The 21362-nt window shown below is 36.2% G+C and overlaps 1 protein-coding gene across 8 annotated transcripts in view; it reads right to left on the bottom strand.

The window, feature by feature from the left end:
* TRIM37 (tripartite motif containing 37) overlaps positions 1–21362 on the bottom strand; it is a 148295-nt gene that overhangs the window by 83809 nt on the left and 43124 nt on the right. For all 8 annotated transcript variants that reach the window (XM_043583913.1, XM_043583917.1, XM_043583919.1 and 5 more), the window contains 3 exons: positions 15509–15559; positions 14054–14135; positions 5623–5699 (listed from right to left, as the gene is read on the bottom strand). In XM_043583913.1, coding sequence (XP_043439848.1) covers positions 5623–5699; positions 14054–14135; positions 15509–15559 — 210 coding nt within the window. The remainder of the gene's footprint in view (positions 1–5622; positions 5700–14053; positions 14136–15508; positions 15560–21362) is intronic.

Here is a 21362-nt window from a genome sequence, read left to right as displayed (position 1 = left end):
GAAGTCTAATACATGTGTTCTTTTAAAGATTATACTTTTGGTTTGTAACTAAAACAGCAATGCTTAACCCAAATCACAGATATTCTATACGTTTTTTTGTTTTAGAATTTAAATCTAGGTCTATGGTCAATTTTCACTAATTTATATATGTAGTATGAGGTATGGGTATAAGTTTATGTTCTTTGCATATAGATATCCAAATGTTCAAGGACCAAGACTATACTCTCTCCACAGCATTCATTTGCATCTGTATCAAAAATCAGTTGTGCTTATGAATGTGAGTTTATTTCTGAACGTGGTATATTCCATTGATGAATTTTTCTATCCTTATGTTAATACTATGCTATATTAATACTGTAGCTTTACCGTAAGTCTCACAATCATGCAGGTTTAGTCTAATTTTGTGTTCATCTCAATGATTTTCTCTATTGCTTTTTCAATTTTTATTTCATTGCATTCTGCTCTGATCTTTATTGTAATTTCCTTTCTTCAGCTTACCTTCCATTTAACTTGTTTTTCTTTTCTCTAGTTTTTTCTTTTTTTTTTTAATTTTTTTTTTTTCAACGTTTATTTATTTTTGGGACAGAGACAGAGCATGAACGGGGGAGGGGCAGAGAGAGAGGGAGACACAGAATCGGAAACAGGCTCCAGGCTCCGAGCCATCAGCCCAGAGCCCGACGCGGGGCTCAAACTCCCGGACCACGAGATCGTGACCTGGCTGAAGTCGGATGCTTAACCGACTGCGCCACCCAGGCGCCCCTCTCTAGTTTTTTAAAGTAGATGTTGAGATCATTGACTCGCAACCTTTCTGCTTTTCACTTACGAACTAATCCTTCAACAATGCAGTGGGGTTAGGGGCCCTGATCCCCACACAGTCAAAAATGTATGACTTCTAACTCCCCCAAAATTTAATAGACCACCGTTGACCAGAGGCCTTACCAATAACATAAACAGTTGATTAAGTGTATTCTGTACGCTATTTGTATTATATACTATATTCTCACAACAAAGTTAGCTAAAGAATATGTTAAGAAAGAGGTAAGGAAAATACAATTACAATACTGTACTTACTGTATTTATTGAAAAAAATCTGTGTATAAATGAACCTGCAGTTCAAACCTTGCACTGTTCAAACCCATATTGTTCAAAGGTCAACTGTATATAGGCATTTATTGCTATAAATTTCCCTCTACTTACTACTTTAGCAGCACACTACAAATCCTAATATGTTTTCATTTTCATTTGGTTCAAAATATTTTTTGTTGTTCAAAATACTTTTAAAAAATCCCTTATGATTTCCTCTTTGAAATGTGTTAAGTTCCAAATATTTCAGATTTCCAAAATACAGTATGTTAATATCTAAATTAATTCCATGATGGCAAGAGAACATACTTTGAATGAGTTGAATCCTTTTGAATTTATTGAGATATGTTTTATACCCCAGAATATGGCCTCTCTTGGTAAACAATCTGGGCACTTCTGCTACTGTCTGATCAGTCTATAAATGTCAATCAGGGGAGGCTGATTGACAATCTCTACCTTTTTTTTTTTTTTTTAATTTTTTTTAACGTTTTATTTATTTTTGAGACAGAGAGAGACAGAGCATGAACAGGGGAAGGGCAGAGAGAGAGGGAGACACAGAATCGGAAGCAGGCTCCAGGATCTGAGCCATCAGCCCAGAGCCAGACGCGGGGCTCGAACTCACGGACCGCGAGATCGTGACCTGAGCTGAAGTCGGCCGCTTAACCGACTGAGCCACCCAGGCGCCCCAACAATCTCTACCTTTTAACTGGGTAGTGAGACAATTTACACGAATACATTTGGGTATTCATCCCATCTGTTCTTTTGTTACCCATTAATTCTTTCTGCTTTTTTTTTTTTTTTAATTTTTTTTTCAACGTTTATTTATTTTTGGGACAGAGAGAGACAGAGCATGAACGGGGGAGGGGCAGAGAGAGAGGGAGACACAGAATCGGAAACAGGCTCCAGGCTCTGAGCCATCAGCCCAGAGCCCGACGCGGGGCTCAAACCCACGGACCGTGAGATCGTGACCTGGCTGAAGTCTGACGCTTAACCGACTGCGCCACCCAGGCGCCCCTCTTTCTGCCTTCTTTAAGTATTTGTTTGTAAATCCATTTTATCCCCTTTGTTGCTTTATTAGCAATATGTCTTTGTCATTTTAATAGTGGCTTTATAGTTTATGGTTGCGGTAGGCTGAATATTACCCCCTACCCCAAGATATCCACATCTTAATCCCTGGAATGTGTGATTGTTAACTTTTCAAGCAAAAAAGGAGAGTATACAGCTGGGATTAAGCTAAAGATCTTCAGATGAGGGAACTATCCTGGATAATCCATGCAGACCCTAAATATAATGATGAGTGTTACTTTAAGAGAAAAGTAGAGGAACACCTGGGTGGCTCAGTTGGTTAATCGTCTGACTCTTGATTTTGGCTCAGGTCATGATCTCATGGTTCCAGAGATCAAGCCCTGCTTGGACTCTTCTTGGGATTCTTCCCCCCATCTCTCTTTGCCCTTCCCCCACTTGCACACATACACTTATGCTCTCTCTGTCAAAATGAATAAACATTTAAAAAAAATTTTAAGAAAAATATTATTTAATTAATATGCAATAGGTTTAATTATTTTTAGTGAATAAAAGATCAATTTGTTTTAATTTCTAATTCTGAAAACATCAACAGAAGTCATCTACATGAAGAAAAATCATTTAGAGTGCCTGGGTGGCTCAGTGGGTTAAGCATCTGACTCCTGGTTTTGGCTCAGGTCATGATCTCAGTTTCTCCAGTTTGAGCCTGGTGTCAGGCTCTGTGCAGGCAGCTTGAAGCCCGCTTGGGATTCTCAGTCTCTCTCTCTCTCTCTCTCTCTCTCTCTCTCTCTCTCTCTGCCCCTCCCCTCTCGCTGTCTCTGTCTCTCTCAAAATAAAAAAATAAACTTTAAAAAAATAATCAGCCTAAAATCATCCTTAAAAAAAAAAAACAGTTCTTGCTCAATTTTGACTGATTACTCTCCTCATTTTTGATGTTTTCCTGCCTCCTTACATGTCAATTAATCTTTGATTGAACATCAGATATTGTAAATTTGACCTGTTCAGGTGCTAGACATTTTGTGATCCTATAAATTTTCTTGAACTTTGTTCTGGGACACAATTTACTTACAAGATCTTTCAGGCCTTGCTTTTTCTTTGTTAGGTGGGTTGGGAGCAGTGTTCAGTCTAGTACTAATAGTGCTCCATTACTGAAGCAACAATTTCCTGACTATTGTATTTAGTGCCCATGAATTACAAGCTTCTCCACTACAGTTGTAAGAACAGACACATTACTACCTCTTATGGGCACCAGGCACCACTCCCTCTAATCTTTCAGATGGTTCTTTCCCGACCTCAGATAGTTTCCTCATACATGTGCCCTGATCAGTACTCTGCAGAACACTAAATTTAAGGGAACCCTCTACAGATCTCCAGAGTTCTCTGTGGAGCTCTCCCCTCTCTGGAATTCTGTCCAACACATTCTAGCTAAACTGGTCTTCCTGGACACTCAAACACAAAGAGTCTGCCAGACTCTACCTCAGCTCCTCCTCCCTATGTTACAGACTGAAAATTCTCTCAAGGCTATATAAGGTGAGGCAATCATACAGCTTATCTGTTTCTTATTTCTAAAGGATTGCTTTCATTTGTTGCCTCATGTCCAGAAAGTGTTGTTTTTCTTTCTTTCTTTTTATTGATTTTTGTAGGAGAAAGGGTTATCTCCTTATTACACCATCATAGCTAGAAACAGACATCTCATACCACATCAACAAATTTTACTGCAGTAGAGTAAAATAAAATTCACTGATATGGTTCTAGATTCCCCATTACAAACTACATTCAACAAACTACAACTTGTTCAACTTTGGTGTAATACCAAAATTCACAATTATCTAAAACTGCTTTTCTAAATATTCCTCCTTAAAAAAAGTAGATTAGTGGTTCCCAAGAAATGGGGAGAAGGGGGAAGGGAAGTTACTGCTAATGGGTTTTTTCATAGGGTGATATAAAAGTTCTGAAATTAGTTATCAGTGATAGTTACAGCACTCACTGAATATACTAAAATCTACTCAACTGTACACTTATTTATAAGGTCAATTTTATGGTATATGAATTGTTTGTATCTCATCAAAAACAAAACAAAAAAACACAACTTTTCCCAACTACCCATGATATTCAAAATCTCTGAGACGAGATTTTAAACATATACTTCAACCAAAGAACTTATTGCAACAAAGTGAATATAGAAGCCAATGTGAGGATCCGTTTGTCTTTTTTAAAGCTATACATTAAGACATTTCAAAAAATGCAAAATAGTACAAGTTTTCTCACCAAATATTATTTTGCTTTAGAAAAATAGTTATCTTTCACAAGAATATTATTTATGTTAGTATACAATAGGTTTATTATTATTTTAAAGCGAACTTATAACATTTTTTTAAGGTTTTCTCAGTTTTAATTTCTAACTCAGAAAATAACAGATATAACCCATATTCAAACAAACAAACAAACAAAAAAACTCTTGGGCCATGTGGGTGGCTCAGTCAGTTAAGCTTCCAGTTGATTTTGGCTCGTGTCATGATCTCCTGGTTCATGAGTTCAAGCCCCAGGTCAGGCCCTGCACAACACAGAGCCTGCTCAGGATCCTCTCTCTCTCTCAAACACAAAACAGAAAAAAGAACACCTGGCCTTCCAACGTACACTGAATTTAAAAAAATTAAGAACAAAAACCAAAAGCTAAAAAACCTCTTTGGGGTTTGCAATAAAATTTAAGAGTATAAAGAGTCCAGGTGCCTGGGTGGTTGTCATTAAGCATCTGACTTTGGCTCAGGTCATGATCTCAAGGTTTGTGAGTTTAAGACCCACACCGGGTGAGCTCAAGCCCCGCTTCACGTAAAAAACAAACAAACATGAGCTCTGCTTGGGATGAGCCCCACTTTTCTCTCTCTCTCCCTCAAAAAAGAAATTTAGAAATTTTTTTAATTAAAAAAAATTGGGTTAAAAAAAAAAAGAGGAATAGTCCTGAGGCAGTTTTAGAACTGCCAGTTTGTGATCCCACAGTTCATGAATATGAGCCCCACTGCTGTCAGTGCAGAGCCCACTTCAGATCCTCTGTCCACCTCTCTCTGCCCCTCCCCCTTCATGTGTGCTCTCCCTCACTCTCAAAAATAAATAAACATTAAAAAAAAAAAGAAAGAACTGCCAGTGTGTGCTATACTATGCCAGGGATTCCATACTAGTACACATCTTAACAGATACAACAATACAGTAACTAACAAAAGTTAAAAAATCCTAAGAGGAATGCATATAAACACACATTAAAGTTTGTTATTTGGGGCGCCTGGGTGGCGCAGTCGGTTAAGTGTCTGACTTCAGCCAGGTCACGATCTCGCAGTCCGTGAGTTCGAGCCCCGCCGTCAGGCTCTGGGCTGATGGCTCGGAGCCTGGAGCCTGTTTCCGATTCTGTGTCTCCCTCTCTCTCTGCCCCTCCCCCGTTCATGCTCTGTCTCTCTCTGTCCCAAAAATAAATAAAAACGTTGAAAAAATAAATAAAGTTTGTTATTTAATTGCATGTCTTACTTGGAAGTTTCAGGCAAGCCAGCTGACAGTTCCAGAAACACAGATAAGTAGTAACCACGAACGACTCCATTTCCATCCTTAAAAAAAGGAAGAAGAGTCAACTATACATCAATAATTAAAGAGAAAGAGAGAGAGATGTTATACAAATACAAACTCTAGATAACTTAAGTGTAAAAATTTAAGCAACAACGAAGCAAACATTAATATCTCATATTTGGATTGGGAAATACTTCTACGATAAAAGCAGTAACACAGATAAAAAGACCAACAGATTTAAATCTCTAATAATTTAAATCTTTTGTACATTAAAAAAGAAAATGGAAAATATATAGGCATTCAAACTAAGGAAAATGTCAACAACTATGATAAAAGTTAAGAATTCTAGGGGCACCTGGGTGGCGCAGTTGGTTAAGTGAATGATTTCAGCTCGGGTCACAATCTTGCCGTTCGTGAGTTCAAGCCCCATGTAGGGCTCTGTGCTGACAGCTCAGAGCCTGTAGCCTGCTTCGGATTCTGTGTTTCCCTCTCTCTCTGCCCCAACCCCAACTCACACTCTGTCTCTCTCCCTCAAAAATAAATAAAACATTAAAAAAAGTCTTTAAAAAAGAGTTAAGAATTCTAACATACAAAAAGAAGGAGTTCTAACATACACAAAACTCTTAAATATCAGCCTCCATGAAAAATGAACACACCAAATACGAAAAAAACCTCAACTTTACTGGGTAGGAGACAAAAAATATTTAAAACCAAAAGTGAGTAAAACAGAAAAAGATAACACTTGATGTTGAAAGTAATTAAATATAATTTTTATATAATGTTTATATGTTAGCATTCCATATAACAGTCTGTCTGAACACTAAGAGATTGTTTAAATTTGTATTACAGAGATTACAAAGATAATAACTTCCTTCTCTATTTCTCCAGTATTTTGCTCACGTGTCTACCTTTCTAAATGACTATCACTGTTGTAATTACATATATAAACATGTTTTCCCAACCAGACTGTGAGGATTGCAGGAAGGATTCTTATTATTCATCTCCAGTGTCTATTGGGATATGACTATGGAGGAGTACAAGTACTTACTAACCCCTTCATTTCTAGGCTACTATGCTTCAAAAGATCCTGAGGAAACTTTCAGGGTTAAAGGAGGTAAATGCTCAATACACAGTAAAGAATAAATGAATTATCAGTTAAGTGAAAAAAATGAGATACAAAAAATTATGTATTGTATGATCCCATTATATGAAATTATGCAAAGTAAAACTATAGTGAAAAAAACACATCAGTGGTTGCAGAGGGGCCAGGAAGGAAGAAAGAAGGGATCAGCTTAAAAAACAAATGAGAAAACTGGGGGGTTAATAAAAATCACGGTGTGGTAATAATTATTTGACTATATATATTTGTGGAAACTTGCCAAAATTAGTAAATTTTATTGAATATAAATTTATCTCAATTTATATTTATTTTAAAAAATCTATCAATATCCTTGTTCAAATGGCCAGATTCTTTTCTTTTTTTAAATTATGCCCCAAGAGGAGCACCTGGGTGGCTCAGTCAGTGAAGCATGACTCTTGGTTTTGGTTCAGGTCATGATCTCACAGTTTGTGAGTTTGGGCCCTGCATAGGGCTCTGTGCTGACAGTATGGAGCCTGCTTGGGGTTCTCGTTCTCTCTCTCTCTCTCTCTCTCACTCTCCCCTGCTTGGTCTGTATCTCTTTCTCTCAAAAATGAACAAATAAACATTTTTTAAAAAATCTTTAAATTATGCTCCTAGAACTATTTCCCTGGAATAAATTAATAAAAAGGAATAGGGGCGCCTGGGTGGCTCAGATGGTTAGGCAACTGGCTTGGGCTCAGGTCATGATCTCACAGTTCGTGACTTCAAGCCCAAGTCAGGCTCTGTGCTGATAGCTCCGAGCCTGGAGCCTACTTGGGATTCTGTGTCTCCCCTCTCTCCACCCCTCCCCTGCTCATGCTCTGTGTCTCTTTGTCTCTCAATAATAAATAAATGTTAAAAAATTTTTTTAATAAAAAGGAATATTTTTTACTCCTGATCTTTATCAGCTAATAATATTAGAAACCTTTTTAATTTTAATCATAATTTTAAGGAAAATGTTTTAGTATCTTAAGTACATGCCAGCTGCACTTCCAACAAAATACTAGCTTTAAGATTTTTCAACACAGGATTCTGGAAAGATTGCAGCAATGGCAACATAGTTTATGCAACTCTCTAAATCCAAACAGAAAACAAAACACATAATTGGACAGAAAATCCAAAAGCTCACAAACAATATTTACAACAAAACTAGACAAAAGGTTATCTCCACAACCCCAAAAATATAAGCAAATAAAGATATATCAGTACAACCATTAAGACCTGTATGATATATACATCTTTATGGGAGAAAAGAGAGGGAAGCTGTAGGACATCTAATGAAACAAAAAACAGGGAAAAGCACAAAATGACAAAGAGTTGGCCACTGAAAAGCCTCACAAGCCAAATACAGACAACTGAAAATGGAATGAGCTGCTCAACAGATTATGAACTGAGTACAAGGATGCCTAACATTAACAAGTCTGAGAATTAAATGCAGTTAAGTCACTCTAAATTTTATACACTTTTAAGTTCTAATTCTTATTATAAACGAATGTATAGGGCCTTTCATGATAACTCCTGAGATTACATAGAAAGTGCTAGGAGTGAAATAAAAAATAAACAGCGGAGAAATAATAAAAACAAAGGAAGGAGAAGGGCAGAGCCAGGACATCTCTCAGAAAGCAAGGCACCATATTTATTTTTGATTGCCTTATGACACTGGATATCCACATACAAATGAAATCGGGTCCCTACTTCATGTACAAAAATTAACTCAAAATAGATTAAAGTTGTAAACGTAAATTCTAAAACTATAAAACTATTAAAATAAAACATAAGAAAAAAGCTTTATGACATTAAATTTGGTAAAGATTTCCTGGCTGTGAAACCAAAAGCAAAAACATAAATTTAACCACATCAAAATTTAAAACTTCTGCACATGAAATGTTAAAAGAATAAAAAGAAACTTACAGAATAGGAGATAATATGTATAAATTATACATCTAATAAATATGTGTAATCATAACCCCTAATAAGGGGTTAATATCCAGAATATATAAATTCCTACAACTCAACACCAACAACAAAATTTTCAAATGGGCAAAGGACTTGAGTACACATTTCTCTGAACAGGATGTACAAATGGTCAATAGGCATAAGATGCTCAATATTACTAGTCATTAAAGAAATGCAAACTGAAACCAAACTACTACCTCATTCTCATCAGGATGGCTACTATCAAAGCAGAAAACAAGTACTGACAAAGATAGGGAGAAATTGGAACCCTTGTGCATCACTGAGAGTATAAAATGGGGTAGTTCCTGCAGAAAACAGTGTAGAGGTTCCTCAAAAAATTAAAAACAGAATTATCATTTGATTTAGCAATACCACTTCTAGGTACATAGCCGAAAGAACTGAAAGCAACATCTTGAGAAGATATTTGCACACCCATGTTCACAGTAGCACTATTCACTAGAGCCACGAGGTAGAAGCAACCCAAGTGCCAATCAACAGATGAATGGATAAACAATGTGTGGTATAAATGATGTGTGGTATAAACGATGTGTGGTATACACACTGGATGTTGTTCAGCCTTAAAAAGAGAATTCAGACACAAGCCACAAAATGGATCAACTTTGAGGACATTATGTAAGAAGCCAGTCACAAAAAGACAAATACTATATGATTCCACATATATGATATCTCTAGAGCAGTCAAATTCACAGAAACAAAAGGTTTAATGGTGGTTACCAAACTGAGAGGAAGGAGAAAGGGGGAGTTATCATTTAATGAGCAGAGAGCTTCAGTTCTGAAAGATGTAAAAAAAGTTCTGGAGATTTGCTGCACAACACGTGTATACACTTAACAATACTACATGTACACCTAGAAATGATTAAGATGGCAAATTCAGTGTTAAGCATTATTTGCCAAAGTAAAAAAAGAGAATAACATCCTTATAATGAAAACATTCTTGAAAAACATACTCAAAGAACAGATCAAAATTGTAACCCATTTCAAAACAATCCATGACACTAAGAAAACAGTATGACAACCTACAGAAGGAAAAAAAAAAAATAAACAAATAAGAATAGGACATAAAAGAATAACATACCAGAATTAGAAACACTCAGAAATCAGGTGATAAAACTAAGGAAAGAATTAGAAATAAAAGAAAACGTTATTTAAGAAATAATCACTGAACTAAAAAGAACATGAGAGCAAATAAACAAAACAGATCTTGTAAGTGAACTAAGGAAAATTTTTTAAATGAAAAAGAGGAGCATCTGGGTGGCTCAGTCAGTTAAGCGTCTGATTCTTGATCTTGGCTCAAGTCATGTTCTCATGGTTCATGAGTTTGAGCCCTGTGTCAGGCTCTGTGCTGACAACATAGGGCTTACTTGGGATTCTGTCTCTCCCTCTGTCTACCCTTCCCCCCCAATTGTGCACTCACTCACTCAAAATAAATAAACTTTAAAATAAATGAACGAGGGGCGCTTGGATGGCTCAGTTGGTTGAGCATCCGACTTCAGCTCAGGTCATGATCTCACGGTTCATGAGTTCGAGCCCCATGTCGGACTCTGTGCTGACAGCTCAGAGCCTGGAGCCTGCTTCAGATTCTGTGTCTCCCTCTCTCTGCCCCTTCCCCGTTCATGCTCTGTCTCTGTCTCTCAAAAATGAATAAATGTAAAAAAAAAAAAAATTAAAAATAAATAAATAAAAATAGAAAAAAATAAATGAATGAGTGAATGAATGAATAAGAAATGAAAAGCTCATAAGAGTAGAAAGTGATAAATACTGAAGACAGGAAAAGAAATCTCAAAATACAGATAATACACCAAGTCCCAAGAAAAAAAAACAGAGAAAAAAACATAATAAATACTTAAAACTAGAATTCAGGAAATATTTTCTTAGGGGGAAAAAAAGATGGGACGCCTAGGTGGTTCAGTTGGTTAAGTGTCAACTTTGACTCAGGTCATCATCTCTCGGTTTGTGGGTTCAAGCCCCACACTGGGCTCTGTGCTGACAGCTCTGAGCCTGGAGCCTGCTTCAGATTCTGTGAATCCCTCTCTCTCTGCCCCTCCCCTGCTCATGCTCTGTCTCTCTCTGCCTCTCAAAAATAAATAAAAAACATTAAAAAAGAAAAACAAAAAAGATCTAAATCTACATACTGAAAGACACCAACATATAATGACTCAAAACCACCAAACACATAATAGTAAATTACTGGACTTAAACAAACAAAAAGATTATTTGGGCATTTAGTCCATATCACTCAATGCTTTTAAGAATTAGTTTATAATCAGATTTTACCTAATGGAAAATGGAATTAAACATTTAAGATACCCAATGATAGAAAATATAAGCTATGGATTTTATACCCAGCAATACTGGCTTTAAAGTATATAAATACAAACTTTTCAAAATATAAAGTCAGGGAATATTGTTTCCACTAGCTGTTCCAGTAGAATCTACTAGAGAATAAGATTCGGACATCAAAACTCCTACTTAATATGGCAGAAAGTGGGGAAGGGGTGTGGGGAACATGGAGTATAAACAAAAAAATATGAACAAAAGTAGTTCTCTGTGATCAAATTGATGGTAGAATTAAGACTTCCTATCCTGAAATATTTCTGTCTATAAGATGAAATAAAGCAGATGAGTGATTGGTTATATAATTTCCAAAGGCTTCAAGAGGTAGGATTCCTCTAGGTATTTATACAAAGGATTCAGGTATGCTGTTTTGAAGGAGCACATGCACCCCAATGTTTACAGCAGTGCTATCGACAATAGTCAAAGCATGGAAAGAGCCCAAATGTCCATCGACAGATGAATGGATAAAGAAGATGCGGGCGTGTGTGTGTGTGTGTGTGTGTGTGTGTGTGTGTGTGTATGTAGTGGAGTATTACTCAACAATCAAAAAGAATGAAATCTTGCCATTTGCAACAACGTGGATGGAACTAGAGTGTATTATGCTAAGCAAAATTAGAGAAAGACAAATATATGACTTCACTCATACATGGAATTTAAGATACAAAACAGATGAACATAAAGGAAGAAAAGCAAAAATAATATAAAAGCAGGGAGGAGAGCAAAACATAAGAGACTCTTAAATACAGTGAACAAACTGTGCGCACTTGGTGGAGTTGTGGGTGGGGAGATGGGCTAAATGTACAAGGGCCATTAAGGAAGACACCTGGGATAAGCACTGGGTATTATAAGTAGGGGATGAATCACTGGATTCTACTCCTGAAATCATTACTGCACTATACACTAACTTTGATGTAAATTTAAAAAAATATACATACATAATAATTTTTAAAAAAGGGATTACTAAAATGGAAGGAGACACAGGTGTAATATAAAGAGATTAAGTAAAAACACTCCACAGTCTTGAACTTGAATTATAAATGTAAGCACTGACTCATGAGTTATTTTATCTTTAAAAAAATACATATATCAAAAAAAAAACCCAGTATTTAATTATATAGCAATTTTAAAGCGTTCATAAATATATTTTGTCTACTGAGATCCCTGGAGCTTATCCATTTCAGTTTTATCCATACTCCTACCCAGTTTTCTCGAATTATATTCTTTGGCCTAAAAACAACATAACAACAACAACAAAAAACCCCTATAATATGTATCAATAATGAACTCTAATGTAAACTAGAACTTTGGGTAATAATGTGTCAATAGGAGTTCATCAACTGTAACAAATGTACCACTCTGGGACAAGATATGTTGATAATGGAGGAGCATGTACACGTATGGGGTCAGGGGGCATATGAAACTCTCTTTACTTTTTACTCAATTTTGATGTTTAACTCAAAACTGCTCTAAAAAATAAAGCCTATTAATAAATTTTAAATAAATAAATAAATACAGATTTCCCCCTTTCCAAACATCTAACATATTTATCACTGTATTTCCTAGCTCCCTTCACCAAGGAGGTTAGAAACTGTGACCAACCTCATAAAAATAAGCATCCCTGGCACCCAGTTTGGTCTTGAAATATCACTTCCCACTAAAAGGAATCAGGACTCGGGGCGCCTGGGTGGCGCAGTCGGTTAAGCGTCCAACTTCAGCCAGGTCACAATCTCGCGGTCCGTGAGTTCGAGCCCCGCGTCGGGCTCTGGGCTGATGGCTCAGAGCCTGGAGCCTGTTTCCGATTCTGTGTCTCCCTCTCTCTGCCCCCTCCCCCGTTCATGCTCTGTCTCTCTCTGTCCCAAAAATAAATAAACGTTGAAAAAAAAAATTTAAAAAAAAAAAAAAAAAAAAAAGGAATCAGGACCCTTTGAATAAAATGGCTGACTCCAGATATGGAGTAGGAAATGTACATAATGAGCCTAGAACATCTTGCCATAAATATGAGAATAAGAAAGCTAACTCCTAAGAATCACTACTAGGGACTTTTAGAGTCAGAGCAAAGTGACACAGAAGCTAACTTAAAGACATTACATATGTATAAATCCATGAATTCATAATGACATTTTTAAAAACCTAATTGATCACTTCCAGAAAATACTAAAGATAACTAGTAAATAACAGGAAAAAATTGTTTGTTCTTTATGAACTATAACCATGGGTACCCAAATAACAGATAACGGGAAGCATCTCTTAGAAGCGTATCTTTATAAAAGTTATTACAAATAAATGAAAAACAATAAAATAAGAATATCACTATTTCACAACTTCCAAGGAATTAACAGATGTAGGCAATGAACATCGATAGCTGCCAATATCACAATAAGAGATGCAACTAGACATGGTGTGATAAAAGAACACACTACTACTTATACTGTTGCCATAGGAAGCAACTATATATCTCTCATCATGTCACTGCATCCAGCTGCCAATTTGCAGAAAATTCCTAGGTCAAAGGAACACACTGAAATGCACCATGAGTATGCAATCAGCATACATGTATTTTTTTATGGCTTTCTGTATCAATAATTTATTTTATTTAAAAAATGATATCTAAAATAAGAATTTTAAATATTTCGTCTAAAGATAAATATCTTCCTAGAAATAAGAAATAAAATTCATGTAATGTCAAGGTTTATACTGTTCATTTTAACTCATTTTTTTGGTATGCTTAGTAATCTACCCTATAAAAAAACCGTAATATTGTCATTACTTTAACTCTTTACTCCACTAAGAAAAGTGAACCAGGGAGCATCTTTCTATCTGTTAGATGGGATACTGCCTGATTCATGAATTGCTTAATAAAGTAAATGAAATTGTCAAATTAAACATAAAAGTGAACCACTGTGCTACAGAACACTGAAAGAAAGACCCTGGTTTCAAAATTCATTAGAAATATGAAAAACTTACTGGGTAAACTTTTAACCTCCAACAAAGTCCTGACACTTGAAGAGGTGGACTGTAAACAGGGTCTGCTCGCTGGCGCAAAGTGCTGAAGTAAAAGAAAACCAACCAAATCCCAAGATCAAAACTGTTGTGAAATATCAACAAGCAAAACCAAACTCTAAGCACTTTACTTATGTTACTTATTTGCAGTCCTAAACAAGTAAATGAAGGTGCTGAACAAGTCAAGACTCCACTGCATAAATTTATATATACTTACATTCTGAAATAAGGTTTAATGATACTGAAATATTCAGCAGTATCTTTTCAGTTTCAAAATTAGGACAGTCAAGGGAAAAGGAAAATATAAAGAAAAATAAAACTAAGTGTCCTGAATTTAATTACCACTTCAACAAGCAGTCTTTTACCATTAAAGAAAAAACCCAATGGGCTTCTTCCTCACATAGCTGTAGTACAATTATCCTTTTCTAATATGGAAAAACTTAAGAAATATGCTTAATCTTAACATATGTGGGGATATCCTCAGAAAGTTTGTATTTTAGCCAAAAAATTATCCCATAAGAAAAGGCAGATGGAGGAGGGCGCTCCAGCCCCCACTGTGCCACTGCGTGGCCCAGTCGGTTAGGCATCCAATTCTTGAATTTGACTCGGGCCAGGATCTCAAGGACGTGAGATCAAGCCCTGCGTCAGGCTCTACACTGAGCATGGAGCCTGCTTAAGATTCTCTCTCTCTGCTTCTCCCCTGCTTAGGTGCTCACGTGCTCGCTCTCTATATCTCTCAAAAGAAAGAGAGACAAAGAGAGAAAGAGAAAAAAGAGAGAGAGAGAGAGAAAGAAAGGAAAGAAAGAAGTATTAATCCTCAAACTTTGGCCTTTGGTGATGGTTATCACCTCCTAGAATTTCTCTTCCCAAGGCAAGGCCTTTTATTTCATGGTTCCCCATTTCCAAACTGTCTTTGAAAACAAGTCCCTTTAAGACCTCAGCGTTTTAAGATCTTTGTTTCCAATCTTCAAGAAAAAGTAGTAAAAGCTAACAAAGTAACATGCAAGTTACAAAGCATAAAATTTCTTATGACAATGGCCTCTCATTCACAATTTCTCACTTCCAGCTAAGATAAATGGACTCAAATCGACTTCTTCCCACCACTCTTATTTCCAAGGATGGGGGATGGTCATTGACCTTAATAATCCCATTCGCCCCACCTTAGCAAAGGCTAAGTGGACCCTCTTCTTTAAAAAAAAATGGTTTCTTTTCCCAGACTAGATAGAGAAGCAATCTGTCCTGAAGATAAAATACAATCCAGACAAATGACCTATATGTTTCTAATATGAAACTTGCTTCTTCTAAGATTACACACTGAGTGACACAGATCCTTGTTCTGTATTCTACCCAAGAATGATACTTCCTGGCTCTTACTTAGGTAGACATACAAAACAAATCTCAGTAGTCAAAAACTCTTACCTGAAATTCTCTAAAACAAAAGTAGCTGAATCATAAGATGGTACTAATTCACTAAAAAGAAGCAAAAGGTAAAATAATTATTTAAGTTTAAAATTTCATTTAATTAAAAAACAAAGTCCCTCAGTAATATCTTTAAAATGTTTTTAAACTAAGTCTCTAAGAAATATTTTTCAATCCTTACTAAATACGGATATTAAACCAAATGAATTTGTAAAACCATCAAAAGCTAACATCAAAAGTTTTCAATTAAATTGGAACTCAACAAATAGTTTATAAAATAGTTGGGCTTTTTGAGAAGCAAAAAGTAAGCATTAAAATAAGCATAAGAGACTCTCAAAACTACTCATGGAAATAGGAAAAGGAAGGGTGCTTAAGTCGGGAACCTAAAATATGAAACAGATATAAGGAAGTTTAGAAAAAAACAAAAGAAACAGCAAAAGACATCACAATAAATCCCCAACTTCAGTCTCTAAAACAAATTATGAGGAATATTTTAAGAATATTAACTTGGAAATACCATTTTATGGAATAAGAATACATAATCACCTAGGGGCAAATAGAGTGGATAAGCAACAATTTCTTGGCAAGGCAAGATTACCTCAGGCAACTTAACTTTAGTTCCATAAATTCTTCTCTAAAGAGAACTGAACTACAACACAACCACAGGATATACCCTTAGATATGTGAACAGTCTACAGTACTGTCATTCAAACACTTCAAAAGTCAGTCAATAAAACATTTATGATAAAGACACTATCATATACAGTATTATAACATAAAATATTCTGTATTTAATAAATAAAATTATAGAGGCGCCTGGGTGGCTCAGGTTGAGCAACCGACTTCGGCTCAGGTCATAATCTCATGGTTTGTGAGTTTGAGCCCCGCGTCGGACTCTGTGCTGACAGCTCAGAGCCTGGAGCCTGCTTCTGATTTTGTGTCTCCCTCTCTCTCTGTCCCTCCCCCACTCATGCTCTGTCTCTCTGTCTCAAAACTAAATAAACATTTAAAAAATGTTTTTAATAAATAAAATTAATAAAATTATAAATTTACCGAAAAGATAAACTGCAAGCCATTTCACTGTATCCTCAGATATATCTTCTAAAGTTTAATTCATGAAAATACATTATTACCAAAATAAAATATATGATAACATCTACAGCACTTTCACACTGTGATAGTGCCTAAAGAAATTAGTGGTTTGCCAGTGAAAACACAGCATAGATTTAAAAATATATTATTTTTTATTTTATGGTAAGTATGTATAGCTAAATAGCTCATATCTTTTTCACGTAAGTATGGGGTTTGCCCTGCAATAGTTAACTATATAGCTACTATCCTACCATCAAACACCCCTAACCATATTCCAAGGCAGCTGTTACCTTTTCTTAAAACACTCATATTCCTCACTCCCAGATGTTTGCCTCGTTAATCTTTACTATTCTTTCAAGTAACAGATTAGAAGTCATGGTCCATTGAACGTCTGCTCTAACTTCTCTCCATTATGTTTCCGCACATTCAGTATACCAAACCCCAATTAGTAGAATGAATGTAAGCAGTACCTAGAAAGCCTACCTGGAACCACAAACCTAATCAGAGCTTCAAGGAAATGTCTCCAGGACAGTTTCCAAATTTGGTCAAGTCATGACATGCTTTTGTTTATAATTTCACGCAAGTTCCAATCATACCAGCGTTGGTTCGTTCTCCCACCAAATTCATAACATCTTTCATAACGTTTTTTCCACCATATCCTTAACATCCAGTGCTATACATTTCCTTTGTTGTTTTGGCTGGAAGACCAAACTATTATTTTGTCATATTTTTGTTAGCCATTAAGGGTCAAAAGAGTTCACCACAAAACTAAAAGGCCACTGCTAGAATGGCAGAAGATATTTGCAAATGACATTTCAGATAGCGGGTTAGTATCCAAAATCAATAAAGAACTTATCAAACTCAACACCCAAAATACGAATAATTCAGTGAAGAAATAGACCAAAGACATGAACAGACACTTTTCCAAAGAAGACATCCAGATGGCTAACAGACACATGAAAAGATGTTCAACATCACTCATCATCAGGGAAACACAAATTAAAACCACAGAGATACCACCTCACATCTGTCAGAATGGCTAAAATTAACAACTCAGGCAACAACAGAGGTTGGCGAGGATGTGGAGAAAGAGGATCTCTTTTGCACTGTGAGTGGGAATGCAAACTGGTGCAGCCCTCTGGAAAACAGTCTGGAGGTTCTTCAAAAAGTTAAAAATGGAACTACCTTATGACCCAGCAATTGCACTACTATTTATCCAAGGGATATAGGTGTGCTGTTTCAGTGGGGCACATGCACCCCAATGTTTATAGCAGCACTATCAACAATAGCCAAAGTATGGAAAGAGCCCAAATGTCCATCAACAGAGGAAGGGATAAAGAAGATACGGTATATATGGTATATATACACAATGGAGTATTAATTACTCAGCAATCAAAAAGAATGAAATCTTGCTATTTGCAACAACATGGAGGAACTAGAGGGTATTATGCTAAGCGAAATTAGTCAAAGACAAGTATTGTATGACTTCACCCATATGTGGAATTTAAGATACAAAACAGATGAACATAAGGGAAGGGAAGCAAAAATCATATAAAAACAAGAAGGGGGACAAAACATAAGACACTCAAATACAGAGAACAAACTGAAGGTTGCTGGAGGGTTGTAGGTGGGGGCGGGGATGAGCTAAATGGGTAAGGGGCATTAAGGAAGACACTTTTTGGAATGAGCACTGGGTGTTATACATAGGGGATGAATCATTGGACTCTACTCTTGAAATCATTATTGCACTATATGCTAACTAACTTGGAGGTTAAATAAATAAATAACCAAACATACATACATACATACATACATACATACATACATACGTACATACATACATACATACATAAATACCAAAACACAAAATAAATAAGAGAAGGAGATGATACGTTTAACTCAGAACAGTGGAGTGGAAAGCTTAGGAGCTAAAGAGCTAAAATAGATCACTAAAGCTCACTGACCAAGAGAGTATAGTATGATGTGCCCAAGCTGTCACTTGCAAGAGAAAATGATCACATTCAGAGCACAGAAAACCTCTATCAATCCCAGGGTATTGTGATGTACTCCTATACATGTATAATTTTTAGGGAAACTTTTTGAAAAATAACATTGTTAACAAATTAGTGCTATGTGGCAGCATTAAACAGGATGCATTATACAGCTGACCCACACTGTTCAAAGATCAATTGTAATTGATTATGAAATACTAGATTTTAATATATAATTCTATACTATTTAATATGGAATATACACCCAGTAAGATTACTAGTTTTTCTTCTCCCCTGTGTAGCACAATAGTGCTGAACATACAGTCTTTAATAAATAACACCACACTTGTTCAAGGACTTTTTATTCTCCATTGTGGCTCCATCACAAATCAACTGATGGAACTTAAGGCAATCCAGTCCTAAGATCTCAAAGCTTAGAAACATTCACCACTGCCTTTGTACATCTAAATTTGATCTGTAACTTAACGTCAACAAAGCTACAAGCCAAAATGTCCAGTAAGGCAGTAAATAAGCATTATTTGGGAGAGAAAGGGTCCTAAGGTGAACTTTATCTATGGAAAGCTCCTTAATTTGTCATACTTAAAAAAATTGTTTTTGGTCATTTCCTCTTTGATGTCCCTCCTACCTGCCTCCCTTGCTCCCTGCCCTCCCAATTTCAGTCCCTTCTATCTACACCAAAAAAAACAAGATAATGAAAAGGGACTGTTAGGGTTCTGAGCCACTTAGGCAGTTACGGAACAGAAAGCAAAACAATCACTGGATGTAAGAGAGACTGACAAGAAATCTAAAGCAGAGGTGCCTGCCTAATGAGACACTGCAAGTAGTATCAGCATAGGAGTTTACCTATATTTGTGGTTCCCAAAATTGAGGACAGAATTACTCAGGATGCCCAAGATTCATTATCTAGACATCACCTCCAAATATTGCCAGGCAATAGGCTTGGGAATTTGCATTATGGACAAACACTCCAGAGCTGGCTTTGATATGTGATCCATGCACTATACTTTGAATTGAAAAACATTTACCTTTATATATGGTATTTACATCAAAACTTACGTTTCATTCCGCGGTGATGGATGGTTCCAAAAAGGTATTCTTCAAAACTGAAATGACTGACCATGTTATCAAAGAGGCAGCCTTTCGATATTGGTGAACATCCTTAGTTTACCTAATCTACTCAAGGATAGCAAATACCAAGTACTTTTAGTAATATTCAGTTCTTGATTAAAATAGGAATATTATATCTGGCTTGTTAATTCAGAGAGAAATGAAGACTTAATAGTCAGTGAGATCTACCTGAGTTCTGGCTGTCAAAAGAACTTTACCCTTCTGTTTATAGGACTATGGGTGGTGATAATCCTTAGGAATGCATCTGTGATGAGGAACAAGGGCTTACACCAGAAATTCTAAACCAGGGGCAGTTTTACTCCTAGGAAGCATCTGGCAATGTCTGGAAATATTTTCATCACAACTATAAAGGAAAACGTGCTACTGGGACACTGCTAAACATCCCACAATAAACAACAAAGCTCCCTCAACCCCACAGAAAATTATCCTGATCAACAATGTCAAGGTTGAAAAACCCTGGCTTGCACTATTCACTTGAGTACCATCAATGCCCTGTGGCCATCAGAGGGCACCACATATCAGAGAAAAAAGAAAAGACAATTATACATTTTTAAAACAAAGGCTATTTCCTTTAGGTAACACAGCCTTCAACATACTAAACATGTGGCAGTACTTCAAAGCCATCTTTAAAGTCTAAGATGGACTAAAATCTGCTATACCAACATTTTTATCTGAGGCAGTGGTTTAACCTCTCTTCTTAGGAACCAACTAAGGAGATTTTAAATGAACAAAATACAAATGCCTAGTTGCACCCAATGTTATGGACCATCTGTGTCCCCCAAAATTTGTATGTACATACAAATACATTTGTATGTACAATGTATTTGGAGACAGGACCTTTCCAAAAGAATCTGAAATGAATCTAATATACAGCTAATGCAAGAAACCATTACTCTAACACTACAGGGCAAAAATGCTTGAAAGAATATGCTGTTCAAAAGAATTCTAAGACTACCCAAGATAAAAACTAAAAGGAGGTAATTAAGATTACCTGAGGTCATAAGGGTGGGAAGGACCCTAACTCAATAAAGCTCGTGTCCTTAGAAGAGAAAAAGATACCAGACACTGATCTCTGTGCTTGAGAGAAAAGGTCTTGTGAGGACACAGGGAGAAGGCTGTCTGTAAGCAAGCAAGAAGCCTCATCAGAAATCAGATTTCCTAGCACCTTGATCTCATACTTCTTGCATCCAGAACTATAAGAGAATAAACTTCTGTAGTAGAAACCACCCAATCTGTGTTATTTTGTTATGGCTGTTCAAGCAGACTAATCTATCTGCAGAGATTTTATTTCAAATGACCTGAGGTATGAATCAGCATTGGTAATTTTCAATAGAATCCCAACTGAGTCTAACATACAACTAATGCCAAGAACCACTGGTCTAATACCACAGTGCAAACATGCTTGAAAGAATATGCTGGTTCAAAAGGATTCTAAGACTGCCCAAGACAAAAACTAAAAGATGCATAGAACACAACCAGCTGTTTCCTCCCACCACCTTTTAGGATCTGGAGGTAACATCATGTCACCTTCAGAATCTTCTGGCATTTCATCCATATTCTGAGTTTTGTTTCTGGCAACATATATGTAAACAATGAGATATAAATTAAATTCAAAAGGTAAA

The sequence above is a fragment of the Prionailurus bengalensis genome, chromosome E1, assembly GCF_016509475.1.
Source record: "Prionailurus bengalensis isolate Pbe53 chromosome E1, Fcat_Pben_1.1_paternal_pri, whole genome shotgun sequence".
In the NCBI taxonomy this organism is placed as follows: Eukaryota; Metazoa; Chordata; class Mammalia; order Carnivora; family Felidae; genus Prionailurus; species Prionailurus bengalensis.
Note: the sequence above shows the minus strand (reverse complement) of the source record. Positions and strands in the feature narration are given on the sequence as shown.